This window comes from Bison bison, unplaced genomic scaffold, assembly GCF_000754665.1.
Source record: "Bison bison bison isolate TAMUID 2011002044 unplaced genomic scaffold, Bison_UMD1.0 scf7180017864503, whole genome shotgun sequence".
Taxonomy (NCBI): domain Eukaryota; kingdom Metazoa; phylum Chordata; class Mammalia; order Artiodactyla; family Bovidae; genus Bison; species Bison bison.
The window spans coordinates 4,575,444-4,589,426 of NW_011495061.1; the positions used below are offsets into that span (position 1 = coordinate 4,575,444).

Sequence of the window (13,983 nt, forward strand, 5' to 3'; positions counted from 1 at the left end):
GTCGCAAAGAGTCGGACACAACTGAGCGACTGATCTGATCTGATATCTTCTAATATTCTATATCTTCTAATAATCAAGTACCCATTTGGTATTAACAGCCTGTTATATTAAAGAAACTATAAGCAAGGATAAGCTGGAAACTTACAGTGTTGAAATTTACAGTGTTTACAATTCCCTGTAAAATTACAGGGAATTTTCAATTCCCTCCTCCTGGTAGAGACATAACCCAGAAAACTGTATGGGGGAAGCTTTCAAGAACAAAAAAGAGAACAGAATGGTAAACTCAAGGCAAAAGCCAGGTGAATAGAGAGGGTAAGACTTGGTTAAACAAACAAAGACTGAGAAAACCTATCAATCTTGTTCTCCAGTGCCTGACAGGGTGATAGGGGAGAATGGAAACAGTGCCATGCTGACATAACTTTCTATTATTACTGTTGTAAAATATATGAAAAAAAATATGTTATCAGCATATTTGAAAAGATCAGATCAGATCAGTCACTCAGTCATATCTGACTCTTTGCGACCCCATGAATCGCAGCACGCCAGGCCTCCCTGTCCATCACCAACTCCCGGAGTTCACTCAGACTCCTGTCCATCGAGTCAGTGATGCCATCCAGCCATCTCATCCTCTGTCGTCCCCTTCTCCTCCTGCCCCCAATCCCTCCCAGCATCAGAGTCTTTTCCAATGAATCAACTCTTTGCATGAGGTGGCCAAAGTACTGGAGTTTCAGCTTTAGCATCATTTCCTCCAAAGAACACCCAGGGCTGATCTCCTTTAGAATGGACTGGTTGGATCTCCTTGCAGTCCAAGGGACTCTCAATTTGAAAAGAAGAGCATGATAAAAGTCAAAAGTTCTCATCCAAAATTAATAAAGATTATGCAGAGTACCTAACCCTCATTCTGCAGACATTTCCCCTTGGAGAGGCTTGCAAAAAACTTGGGTGGAGATGCACTGTTTGCATAAAACTCCCCTAGCCATTCTTGCTATGCCCCTTGGTGATGACCACTTATATAGGTCAATTGTAATTTGACACTACAGTAAATGGGGATCATGTATAGAATTCAAAAATGGTAGTTTCTTTCTCCCAGATTTTAAACAACCACAGCTGGAGTTTTGAGAAGTGGTTGTAAATCAAGTTCGGCAAGAATGCAGAAAGCATCAATACATGTATTCACGATGCTACGTGACAGTATTCTTAAAACCATTTAGAAAGAAATCAACGATCTTTAGTACTAAGTAGAGCAAGTGGTGTATTGAAGAGGAGTTAATAAATGCACTGAAGTATAAGAATGGAGGCTTTCTGAAGAATATGGTTGTTCCCGACCTGCGCCCCTCCACCCCACACCCCCACCCTGGCCCTGTAGCCTCTGAATTAACCTTAGTAAAAATTCTACAGTCACTAGGCTCTAGATGCAGTTGGGGCATACAAAATTTTAAAGCAACTCTCTGCTCTGTCTAAGCATACATGCAGACACACATGCACAAACCCCAAACAGCAAAAACCTAACCTCCTCACAATAAACTGATGTGAATCCAGAAGAAATGGCTAACACACATAGGAAAGTTTGCGGAGAATTTCAAGGGAAGTGACATTTTAATTGTCTTTCTAAGAATGCTCTTTTAGCAGTCAGAAAAGGGCAGGAAGAACACTATAAGAAAACATGTGCATAGTAGAAGAGTCATGAAGCATATACAATTTTTTTTTTTTGGAACAGGGGGATGGTCCCCACGTAGGAGAGGTTGGAGGCAGATGAAGTGAGGGCATTTGCACTGAGGGAAGCCTAAAAATTAATTAGCCACACAAGTAAGTGACTCTCTAGGTTCTCACTGCCTCTCTGCGTTTATGTAATACATGTGCACTTACCAGCTGTATCACTTCTGGCAAATTAAGTAACTTGCTAAGGCCATAGTTTCTTCACTACAAACATCATAATTGGAGAAGGCAATGGCAGCCCACTCCAGTACTCTTGCCTGGAAAATCCCATGGACGGAGGAGCCTGGTAGGCTGCAGTCCATGGGGTCGCTAGGAGTCAGACACGACTGAGTGACTTCACTTTCACTTTTCACTTTCATGCATTGGAGAAGGACATGGCAACCCACTCCAGTGTTCTTGTCTGGAGAATCTCAGGGATCGGGGAGCCTGGTGGGCTGCTATCTATGGGGTCGCACAGAGTCGGACACGACTGAAGCGACTTAGCAGCTGCAGCAGCAGAATTACCTAGTTTGTAAGCAGAAGATATCTAAAAATCTAAAATGTGATGTACAGTGATTGCAGATTGAACATAGAGAAGCTGGTAAGAGGTGAAGGACCAGGAGAGGGAAAGAATAGAGGTTGTGGCAAAAATCCATTTGAGTGATGGAGTAGAAAGCAGGAGACATTTTTTAGTTAGGCTCCTGGAATCTAGAAAATGTGAACAAGAGAGGATGAAAAATCAAAGTAACTCAGGCTAGTTTCTAAAAAATGAGAAAAAGTCTAATAGAAGTAAAATAGAAGAGGGGAGGCTGAGGCAGAGGGGACAGCACACTCAAAGACACAGCAGCATGAAGGGTCGTGGTGTGTTGGGAAGATAGAGGGCACTGCTGTCTGGTTTGAGTGTGGGGGAGGCAGGGGGATGTGGTGGCAACAGGAGCAGTATCTAGGGATCCATTTGTGATGAGCATCAGATATCATACTGGGGTGTTTGGCTTTCCTTTCATAATCAGTGTGTATCTATTCACTATTTTGGATACCATTAGTGACTTAATATATCCTCTGTTTAGGAATCAAATATCTGGTCATGATGCAGTGAATAAAAATGCAACAAATTTGTGACAAATGGAAAACTACCTAGGTATCATATTTACCCTATTGGATACCTCCAGGACAAGAGCAGAGAGAATAAAAACAAAGAGCAACAACAGAAAGGTGATGGCAAAAGGACACCTGGAATTTTGGCCCTGAATTTTAATGCAGAAATATGAGAAAGAAACCAAAACTGGGGTCTGATGGAGCTCTCTGATGTTTGCAAGTAACTCACTCAGAAAGTGCAGGAGGGAACTCTGACATGTGGGGGAAATATGACCAATTCGGTTCTGAAAATCTTACATTCAATACATGAAGGACATTTTGGCCTGGAAATGTGTCAAAGGAAATGGAAGCTTCCTATATGGCAGAAGTGAGAATTAGAGAGTCGTACAAGGTAAGTGATAGTTAAAGCAATGAAGGAAAAATGTTTCCTTTGGAGGTAAATAGACAAAAACCTTCAGAGGAGACTGGAAGGGTCTCAGAGACAAGCCATTTGGGTCTAGAAAGATTGCTTGGGTAGATGAGTTTCCCACCTTCGGGTGTTTGAATTGGTTGTGAACCATGCGGTTAATGCTCTCAAGGGCTTCCCTGACTCCACAAACCAAAGTAGCCATTCATTTTTTCATCATAGAGATCCTACGTGTTTGGTTACATTTTGTGTTTCATGTGTGTAAATTCTGGCCCATCATAAGCATGTAGTCAATATGTGTTGAATAAATTCACAACTTCCATAATCACTTAACCACTCTAAAACTCATTTTATGTTTATAAAATCAAAATAGAAATTCTAAGCTCCCAGACTTGTGAGGACTATGTCAGGGAGCTCTGTCTAGCCCCAGCATATTGTCTGACATATTATGGATATTAAGTGGGTGCTGGTTACCTGTTCTTTGCCCATAGCTACAGTGCAAAAAAAAAAAAAAAAAAAAAAAAGTAACTCTTCAAATGTGTTAGTTTTATAGAATAATTTCCAGTTGGTGGTTTCTCTATTTCTCTTGCACACTCCTTCATTTTCCACCACTGATTCCTCCCTTTTTTCCCCTCCCCTTCCCCTTCAACAATGACTGAAGTTAAAATCAAAATTCTACAGAGTGTTTTTATGTCTGTCTTCACCTCTTGTGAGAGTAAATGTTTAATGAAAAATTGAAATAGAAATATTATTTACAAAATTGATCTGAGGAATTTGAGTTTATTCCATTCAGGTCTGCACTTCAAAGCAAACCACTTTGCTAGAAAATGTCCTGGAGATTTTGCTTAAAAAGCCAAAATTTGAAGAGAACATTATGACCAGAATACACCACTCTGGGACATTACCTTCAAAATCATTTTGACTCCAAGCTAGTCCATTAATATTGTATTGCTGCTGCTGCTGCTAAGTCTCTTCAGTCATGTCCGACTCTGTGAGACCCCATAGACGGCAGCCCACCAGGCTCTGCCGTCCCTGGGATTCTCCAGGCAAGAACACTGGAGTGGGTTGCCATTTCCTTCTCCAGTGCATGAAAGTGAAAAGTGAAAGTGAAGTTGCTCAGTGGCATCCGACTCTTAGCAACCCCATGGACTGCAGCCCACCAGGCTCCTCCATCCATGGGATTTTCTAGGCAAGAGTACAGGAGTGGGTTGCCATTGCCTTCTCCAATATTGTATTAGGAATCTGGAAAAAACCTTCAATTAGAAATTATTAAGAACTTAAAGTTATTGATATGTATTTGATATATATTAAGAACTAATGATATTTTAAATATATATCAAGTTTTAAATATTACCATGAATGGAAGCCCAGTAGAAGTCACAATATGTTAAATTCATTTATGTGGTCAGGTCATTGTCACAATCATTACTTTCAGAGTCACTGCATGGTGAAACTGATGGGAGAGGATTTCATTGAAGGAAAACTCAAAGTTATTTTGGAAAATTTTCACTTATCTCCCTAATTTTTTTAAGTTATATTATAAGTGATTTAATTGCTTGAATTATTCTTTCAGTCAATAGTTTATGAAGCACTCCTGAGTGCCAGGTTACCATTCTATCTGACAGAGCATTTGCAAAATGTAGCATTACAAAATCCTGTGGGTGAGAACAAAGCAATTTTATTATATTTCCCTCTTACATGCAGATCCATTTTGGAAAAGAGAGAGAAGAATGCTTTTGTGAGTATAATCCAAGAAGACATTTGGGCTCACTCTGTGTTATTTATGCAGATTCCCACACTAGAACCAGTCTCACTACTCTAATTCCTGAACTTGACTTCAGTCAACTGCATTTAGCATCACATTCTCAGACTCTCCCACGAAGAGGTGCCCTGAAGCTCAGGTCCCTCCCCTTGATTAAAGTCTAGGTGACGTTGGTATACAGGATAGTTTCTATTCATCTCAGAGTCTTCATCTCAATAATCCTGTAACTTTAGAGGAAAGTTGCTGTGTGCACCAGGAGGATGGGTGATCATACCACACTGAGCACATTCCTTCTGTGGGGATCTTCCAGTTTCTCAGACATGCAAAATCTCCTCTTTGTGATGACTTTCTTCTCCCATATGACCATCCTAGCCACAAATGCATCCATAATGGTGGCCATAAAGCTCAATCACAACCTTTAAACCCCCATGTATTTTTTCCTCTGTGGTCTCTTATTTTCAGAAACCTGTACCACTTACATATACACAATGGAATATTACTCAGCTACAAAAAATAATGCATTTGAGCCGATTCTAATGAGGTGGATGAACCTAGAGCTTATACAGAATAAAGTAAGTCAGAGCAAAAGACAGATATTATATATTAAAGCGTATATATGGAATCTATTGGAGAAGGCAATGGCACCCCACTCCAGTACTCTTGCCTGGAAAATCCCATGGATGGAGGAACCTGGTAGGCTGCAGTCCATGGGGTCCCTAAGAGTCGGATACGACTGAGCGACTTCACTTCCACTTTTCACTTTCATGCATTGGAGAAGGAAATGGCAACCCACTCCAGTGTTCTTGCCTGGAGAATCCCAGGGACAGGGGAGCCTGGTGGACTGGAGTCTATGGAGTCGCACAGAGTCGGACACAACTGAATCGACTTAGCAGTAGCAGTAGCAATGGAATCTATAAAGATAGTACTGATGATCCTGTGTGCAGGGCAGGAAAGGATCTTTACACAGACATAAAGGATGGGCTTTTGGACACAGTAGGGGAAGGAGAGGGGGGTGAGAGAATAGCATTGAAACATATACATTACCATGTATAAAATAGCCAGTGGGAGTGTGATGTATGATGCAGGGAGCCCAAAATCGGCGCTCTGTGACAACCTAGAGGGATGGAGTGGGGAGGGAGCCAGGAGGGGGGATCAAGAGGGAGGGGACACATGTATACCTATGGCAATTCCTGTTGCTGTATGGTTGCACAATATTGCAAAGTAATTACCCTCCAGTTAAAAAAAAATTTTAAAGAAACCTGTATCACTACGGTAATCATCCCCTACATGGTGGGCTTGCTATCAGACAGCAAGTCCATTTCCCTTCCTGAGTGTGCCACACAGATGTTCTTCCTGTCCGGCAATAACTGCTTCATCATGGCTGCCGTGCCTATGACTGGTACACTGCTATTTACAACCCATTCCACTACTCCATCCTCATGACCAGTAAGATCTACTTTCAACTGATGTTGGCAGACTGGGTAGTGGTTAGGTTCCTGGTTTCTGTGTGCATCATAACCATTGTATTCAACTTGTCTTTCTGTGACTCCAACACCATCCTGCACTTCTTTTGCGATGTCTTGGCTATGGTCTGCCTTGCTTGTGACTATACTCTCTCGTGAAATGGCTACTTTTATGCTGACTTTGTGTTGGTGGGCAGCTTTATTTTAATTATGATTTCCTATGTCTTCATTGGGTTCATAGTCATGAAGATGCCTTCTGCCAAGGGGAGGTATAAGGCCTTCTCAACTTGCTTCTCACTGTGGTGTGCACACACTATGGATTTGCTGGCTTTGTCTATTTGAGGCCCAGGGCAGTGACTCAGTCTGTGAAGATATGCAGATGGCATATACAGTACTGACACTTCTGCTTAATCCCATTGTTTCCTTTTAACTTTAGTGATTATGTTTTTCAGATCTAGAAATTTCCCTTGGTTATATTTTATAATTTTATTTCTTTTTTGAAATGTTTTAAACAAAGAAATAGAATTTCAATGATTGCTTGTTGAAGCTTTGTTTACTGCCGCCTTGAAATCCTTGTCAGATAATTTCAGCATCTTTTTCATTTTGATGTAGGCATACATTGCCTTTCCTCATCCAACTGTGATTTTTCTAGTTCTTGGTATGACAGTGACTTTTATTGTAACAGAGACATTTAGGATATCATATTAAGAGGCTCTGGATCAGATTCAGTCTTTTTATAGAAGGATGTCCCCCATCACAGCAACTACTAGGGTGTGGGTATGTGTGTGTGACTTCAGCTTCCTGCTGAGCACACAGATGTGGCCAAAAATGGAGTGCTGACCCCACTGCCTCCTGGCAGTTGAGTGAGAGACAAGCTCAGCTTTTCCCACTGCCCTGTTGTCTCCTTCCCCATTATAGGGTAACACCCCCTGCCTTGCACATCTCCTCTCTTCCAAGTAAGGTCAGTTCCTCGCTGGACTCCCTGCATCTAGGGAAGGGAGGATGTGGAGAGCTGGTTCACACTGCTCTGTTGTTGAAGGTAGTGGTGGAACTCAGATCCCCATTCGGCCCTCACTTACAAGGGTAGGGTCATCATTATAGGGAAGTAGAGTACCAACTAGTACCCCCTCACATTCTTTCACTGCTGCCAGATGACCAGGGGAGGTTCATTTCCCTGTTGGATCCCCATGACAATACCCCAGCAGACAAATCAAAGGTTGGGGAGGCGGGTAAAAAATAGCTCCCTACTTGACCCCGGTGAATCCTGCAGGTAGGAGACAGGTATGGTTTTCCTCTCACTTGTCTACAGTAGGGCAGGTATTGCCAAAAGGTTTTCTATTCTGTTAGGTCACCCTTTTCCCAGTTCCTTGGCTAGCAGGAACAGACTTATCTTTGAACACTTTTTGTCTTTTTGTGGTTCTGGGTTGGAGGCTTGTGCAGCATCCTGTCCAGGATGTATGCAAGCAATAGGAAAACACAGGGACTCAGGCCTATGGGATTTCCTCGGGTGTAAAGTCCCTAGGAGTCTGCCTCCTTCTCCATCTTCTTTATGATCTTCCTAAGTTTGTTTGTTGTTTTATCTAGGGATGTTTTTAATAAGAGGGAGAACCTAAGGGGTATAGAGCAACTTCATCTTCTATGAAATGGGAAGTTTATGCCTTCAAACATTTAACAATATTTTTCTAGCTTCTTATTGATTTTGTGACAGAAATTTGGTCTAATACAAGTTCACCTGACATATCCAGATGTAGAAGTCTGCATACTTTGAACAGAAAGAAATGAAATGTGTCACAAATGAAAGTCCCTCTAGTGGTGAAGTATTTTTCAAAGAGCCCCTCATTCTGCCTGACTACAGAAAGTATGTACCTTAAAAGAAATCAGAATATTAAGAGGATATTTGTAACCCTGAAATTTTGCTTAACCTTTATGTGTCTCAGTTACAGCTTCTAAAAAGGATGAATTAAAAAACACCTTTTGGGGTTATTCTGAGGATTAATTGGGTCACTACTTGTAAATTACTAAGAACTGTAACTGGAAGGTAATGAACAATCTCCTATTGTTAGCTCCTTTGCTAACACTCTTGCTACTGCTACGCTAACATTTGCCTTGTACAAATTCTAACTCTCCTCTGTGTCTCCAACCATGCCAAGACAAAAGGGAGACACTACTCAGCAGAGTGATTACATAGCTTTTACTAAGACAGGCTGAAATGATAGTTACCAATCTGAGTTAAACAGGGTCAAGGCAGTGGTGTAATTGTGGTGCGCATGGGTTTGTGTAAAGGCCTATTATAGGTGTAGCAGGATCTGACACAAACATTCAGTCAATTTGAATCAGGCTGACATTCAATTGATTCAAAGGCTGCCAAGTCAGTGGTTCATGTTAGGGCAAAAACTTCATTCATCCATTCATTTATTAATGTTTTATTCATGCATTTTAAATATACATTGATGCTTACTATGTTCCAGAAATCATGTAAAAACAGACACAGAGGAAAAGCAAGACATTAAAGGTGTCGGTATGAAGAGTCCAGCATTTTGGAGAAAACAAATACTGAGTCTGTAGCTGCAAGTGCACCGAGTATTCTTAAAAATATGCAGGGTGCTTCAGAGGGGTAACAGGTGTATTTAATTTGGTCTGAAGCCTGAGGAAGGTTTCCAGGAGGATGGAAAACATTTAAGTGGGTATGGATAGCCTAAGTAGATGTTACCCAGGTGAGGGGGAAAATGCATTCAAGTAGAGTTACTGCACATGAGAGGGTCCTATGGTGGCAAAGAATGTGGATATATTTATGGTTTTTAAAAGAAGATCAATAATACATAGAGTCTGAGAGTCTGGGGAGTGCAGGAAGAGTGTTGAGAGAGAAGTGTAACAGGGGCCACATTCAGGACTTCGTAAGACATGTTAAGAATTGTTGCCTTTACTTAAAGTCTTTGGGGGATATTAACAAAGGAATTAATCTGTTAGATTTATGCCATGGTTGGAATATGGAGAATGAGTAGTAAGACAATAAGAGAGGGGAAAGGAGAGATGGTTAGAGTTCTATTAGCTGGGATTATCCAGAGAAAACAGAGCCACTGTGATGGTGGTGGTTTTAAAGGAACTGGCTCACACATTTATGAGAGCTGACAATTCCAAAATGCAAGGGACAGTCCAGGAAACTGGAAATTCCAGAAAGAGTTGATGTCACAGTCTTGAATCCAGAGGCAGCCTGGAGACAGTATCCCTCTTTTTAAGAGGACTTAAGTTTTTTCTCCTAAGGTTTTCGACTGATTGGATGAGGGCCACCCACATTTTGGACAGTAATCTGCTTTATTCAAAGTCTAAATGTTAGTCACACCTAAAAATTACCTTCCCAGCAATATCTAGACTCATGTTTGACCAAACAACTGGTCACTGTAGCCGAGCCAAATTGACACATAAAATTAGGCTGTGCATTTGACCACAAACAAGTCACTTAAAGAGCTTGTTTATCACTCCCTAGGAATTCAGGAACCCTGCTTATTTCCACGAAGAAATCACCTGTTTTTGACCTGGCAGAATTCACAGCAGGTTTGGTCAGGAGCATCTACTCTGTTCTTTATGAAGTCTCCTATAACTAGGCTGGAGTCAGACCTAAGAACACAGAACAGATTTTGGGGGGGGGGGTCCAAAAACACCATCTCCAACAGATATCCATGCAAAAAGAATGTCTCTAATAATTTCACTGTCTGGCTCCACTTGGTTGTCTCCTCTCAGAATATACTCAGTCATAACTATAACTTTCATACTCATTCCAGGACAAGCTACTTTTGAAATGGACCCAGTCTTAAAGTTTTGACAGTCCAATAGCTTTCCTTGACTTGTACCAGAATACAACTTTTGAAAAAATATGAATAAAACTTTAAAGAATTTTCAAAGGATTATTTTTTCATGTTAACCAGTTTGGGTTACTAATTAAGAATTAAATTTCAGTTTATTTAAGGGCCTCTAGTTTACTCTCTGATATGGGAAAAATCTAGCCCCGACCTTTACTAAGAGCCTTCACATTAGCTAATAACATATAGACCAATATGTTTTGACCAGAGACACTCTTTGTCCTTTCATTATTATTTTATGGTACATCATTATATCAAATACTAAAAAAAAAAGAAACAAATTAAGAACACACATTTCTAGCAAGCTCTCTCTTCACCCTCAAGCTGAGTTGTCAGCACAGCAGAAACTGTGGTCTGAGGTGCTAGGTACAAGGTCTCTGGACTATAAGTAAGTGAAGAGAGGCTAAGCACAAAGGAAAACAAAGCAGTCTTCATCACACAGGAAAAGATGACTTCAAAGGTCATTTCAACCTTAGGGAGAGCTGCCAGGACAGCAAAGTAAAAGGACCCTGAGCTCACTTCCATCTCAGGAGCACACCAAAATCACAACTATCTGCACAACAGCCATCAGTGAAAAAGACTAGAACTTACCAGAGAAGATCTTCTACAACTAAATGTATCAATATAAAGAAATCACCAAAATAGGTAAAAAGGGCAGATTCAAAATATAACCAAACACCATCACCCCCCAAGCTGAGCAATGACCCACAAACTGGAGAATAATTATATTGCAGAGGTTCTTCCACAGGAGCGAGAATTCTGAGCCCCAGCCTAGGGGTCCAGCACCAGGAAGATGAGCCCCCAGAGCATTTGGTTTTGAAGGTCAACAGGGTTTAATTTCAGGAGCCCCTCAGAGCTAGGGAAACAGAGACTCTTCTCAGGGTGCCCACAAAATTCCACAGGACTCCAGGCAAGAGCAGTAATTGTAAGAGCCTGGACCAGACCTACCTGCAGATCCTGGAGAGTCTCCTGGAGGCGGTGGAGGCAGCTATGGCTCACTCTGGGGACAAAGACACTGGCAGCAGCCTCTCCTGGGAGCAGACGCTATCATGTAGATGCTGGTGCTGGTAGTGGCTGATGCTGGCGAGCGCCATCTTGGAAATTTTCCTCCAGCTCATTAGCCCAACAGCCTACAGGTGCTGAGACACCTGAGTTCAAGCAGCTAGCTGGGTGGAGACACAGCCCCAGCCTTCTCCAGACAGGCTGCTTAAAGACTAAAGAGCCCACAGCTGCCTCTAGATGCAGCCCAGGACATAGCTCCACTCACCACTAGCCCCTCCCACAAGAAAGTCCGCATAAGCCCCTAGACTAGCCTCACCCATGGATACAGACATGAGAATGTAGACCAGATCCTAACCTGAGACAAGCTAGGCCATGGCCCTGCTCATTAGCTGACCAATGCAAACTTCAGGACCCCCAAATCCCCCTACCAATGATTTGAAATCAGATCCAGGACCCCTGGACCCTGGAGTGTGGCTGCCAGTAGACCAGCACTAACCCAGGGCCTGGTTTCACCTCCCAGTGGGTGGACAACAGTCCCAGAGTCTTCAGGACCCTGGATCCACCCACCAGTGAGCCACTGCTAGCCCTGGGGCCCCATAGGGTTCCACAGCCAGCCATCTCATGACCAGATCCTGCTAAACAGCAGCCAGCAGCCTCCATACAAGGCTGAACCTGGCAGCCAACCAGACTATTGGCATAGTCAGCCCACCACAACAGAAGGACTCACGCAACCCTCTTAGGGGGATTCCTAGAGCATATAGCTTGGGGAATGAGAGGAGCATGCACTGCTGGGATGTGTAGGATGCCTCCTACAGAGGGCCAGTTCTCCAAGGTTCAACCACAGATATGCGCTTCCCAGGACGCACTAGTAATAAAGAACCTGCCTGCCAATGAAGAAGACCTAAGAGACATGGGTTCGACCCCTGAGTAGGGAAGATCCCCTGGAGGAGGGCATGACAACCCACTCCAGTCCCATGGGAAAATCCCATGGACAGACAAGCCTGGCAGACTATAGTCTACAGGGTTGCATAGAGTCAGACACGACTGAAGGAACTTAGCATACACACACGCACTACAGATATAAAAACATAAATAGCAGCTTAAAATAAGGCAGCAGAGGAATATGTTTCAGATGAAAAAACAAGATAAAACTGCAGAAGAAGTGATGTGAAAATAGGCTGCTGCTGCTGCTAAGTCGCTTCAGTCGTGTCCAACTCTGTGCGACCCCATAGACGGCAGCCCACCAGGCTCCCCCGTCCCTGGGATTCTCCAGGCAAGAACACTGGAGTGGGTTGCCATTTCCTTCTCCAATGCATGAAAGTGAAAAGTGAAAGTGAAGTCACTCAGTCGTGTCAGACTCTTCGTGACCCATGGACTGCAGCCTACCAGGCTCCTCCGTCCATGGGATTTCCCAGGCAAGAGTACTGGAATGGGTTGCCATTGCCTTCTCCAGTGAAGACAGGCAATCTACCCAAAAAAGAGTTCAGAGTAATGATCCTAAGAATGATTAAAAAACTTAGGAGGATGGATGCACAGAGCAGGAAGTGAGAAGTTTTTTAACAAAGCTCTCTCTTCAGAGCCCCCTTAATCTCATCGTTCCTGAGGCTGTAGATGAGGGGGTTCAACATGGGGATCACCACCATGTAGAACACAGACACCACCTTGTTCTGGTCAGTTGAGTAGCTGGACTTGGGCATCACGTAAATGAACGTGATGGTCCCATAGAACAGAGTGACTGCTATGAGGTGGGACGTGCAGGTGGAGAAGGCTTTGTGGCGCCCTTTGGTGGAGTGCATCCTCAGGACGGTGATGAGGATGTAGGTGTAGGATACAGCTATGACAGTCACTGTGAACACAACGATGGAGCCAGCCGTAAATGAGGGGACAGCTGCAGGGATACTGATGTCAGAACAGGAGAGTTCCACCAAAGGAGCAAAATCACAGAAAAAATGATTGATTTGATTTGGTCCACAGAAAAGTAAAAAATAGAAGCAAATAGTAACAGAGCAAGCATTGAGAAAACCAGCTACATAAGCCACTGTGAGTAACTGAACATAAACTTGTGTGGACATTTTGGTAGAATATAGTAGCGGGCTGCAAATTGCCACGAAGCGATCATATGCCATGGCAGCCAAAAGGAAGCACTCAGATGACCCAAAGAAAACAACGGAACCAAGCTGGACTGCACATCCAGGATAGGAGATGGTATTTGTCTCCACCAGGAAGTTTACAAGCATATTGGGTGTAACAGAAGATGAATAGCCTATGTCAGCAAAGGCCAAGTGGCTCAAAAAAAAATACATGGGATGATGGAGCTGAGAAGAGATTCTGATAAGAATGATTGTGCTGAGATTCCCACATATGGTCACCAGGTAGATACAGAGGATGATCATGAAGAGGATGATTCGAAGGACTGGATCATTTGTTAAGCCCAGTAACATGAACCCTGTCATTGCAGTACTGTTCCCATGCCCCAGGGAATCCGTGAGAAAAGGTAGCTCCTATTGTAATGAACCTGCGATGAAACATTACATTAAAGACATTTTTAACTGGATGGTTTCCTTGTTCTTAATACACAGAGGTTATTATCGAAATAAATTATTTTCAAGATGGTTTTGGACGAATTTTTTTACCTTAGAGTAAAAAAAGTATATTCTTTTATCTTTATATAAATTTTAGAGTAGAAAAGTTTATTTATTTATA

General features: G+C 42.6%; 1 protein-coding gene across 1 annotated transcript; it reads right to left on the bottom strand.

The window, feature by feature from the left end:
• Window positions 1-12,836: 12,836 nt before the first annotated feature.
• LOC104980601 (olfactory receptor 478) lies at window positions 12,837-13,733 on the bottom strand. The gene has a single exon (XM_010829371.1). It carries the CDS (start codon window positions 13,731-13,733, stop codon window positions 12,837-12,839), a length of 897 nt encoding a protein of 298 aa, XP_010827673.1.
• Window positions 13,734-13,983: the final 250 nt, after the last annotated feature.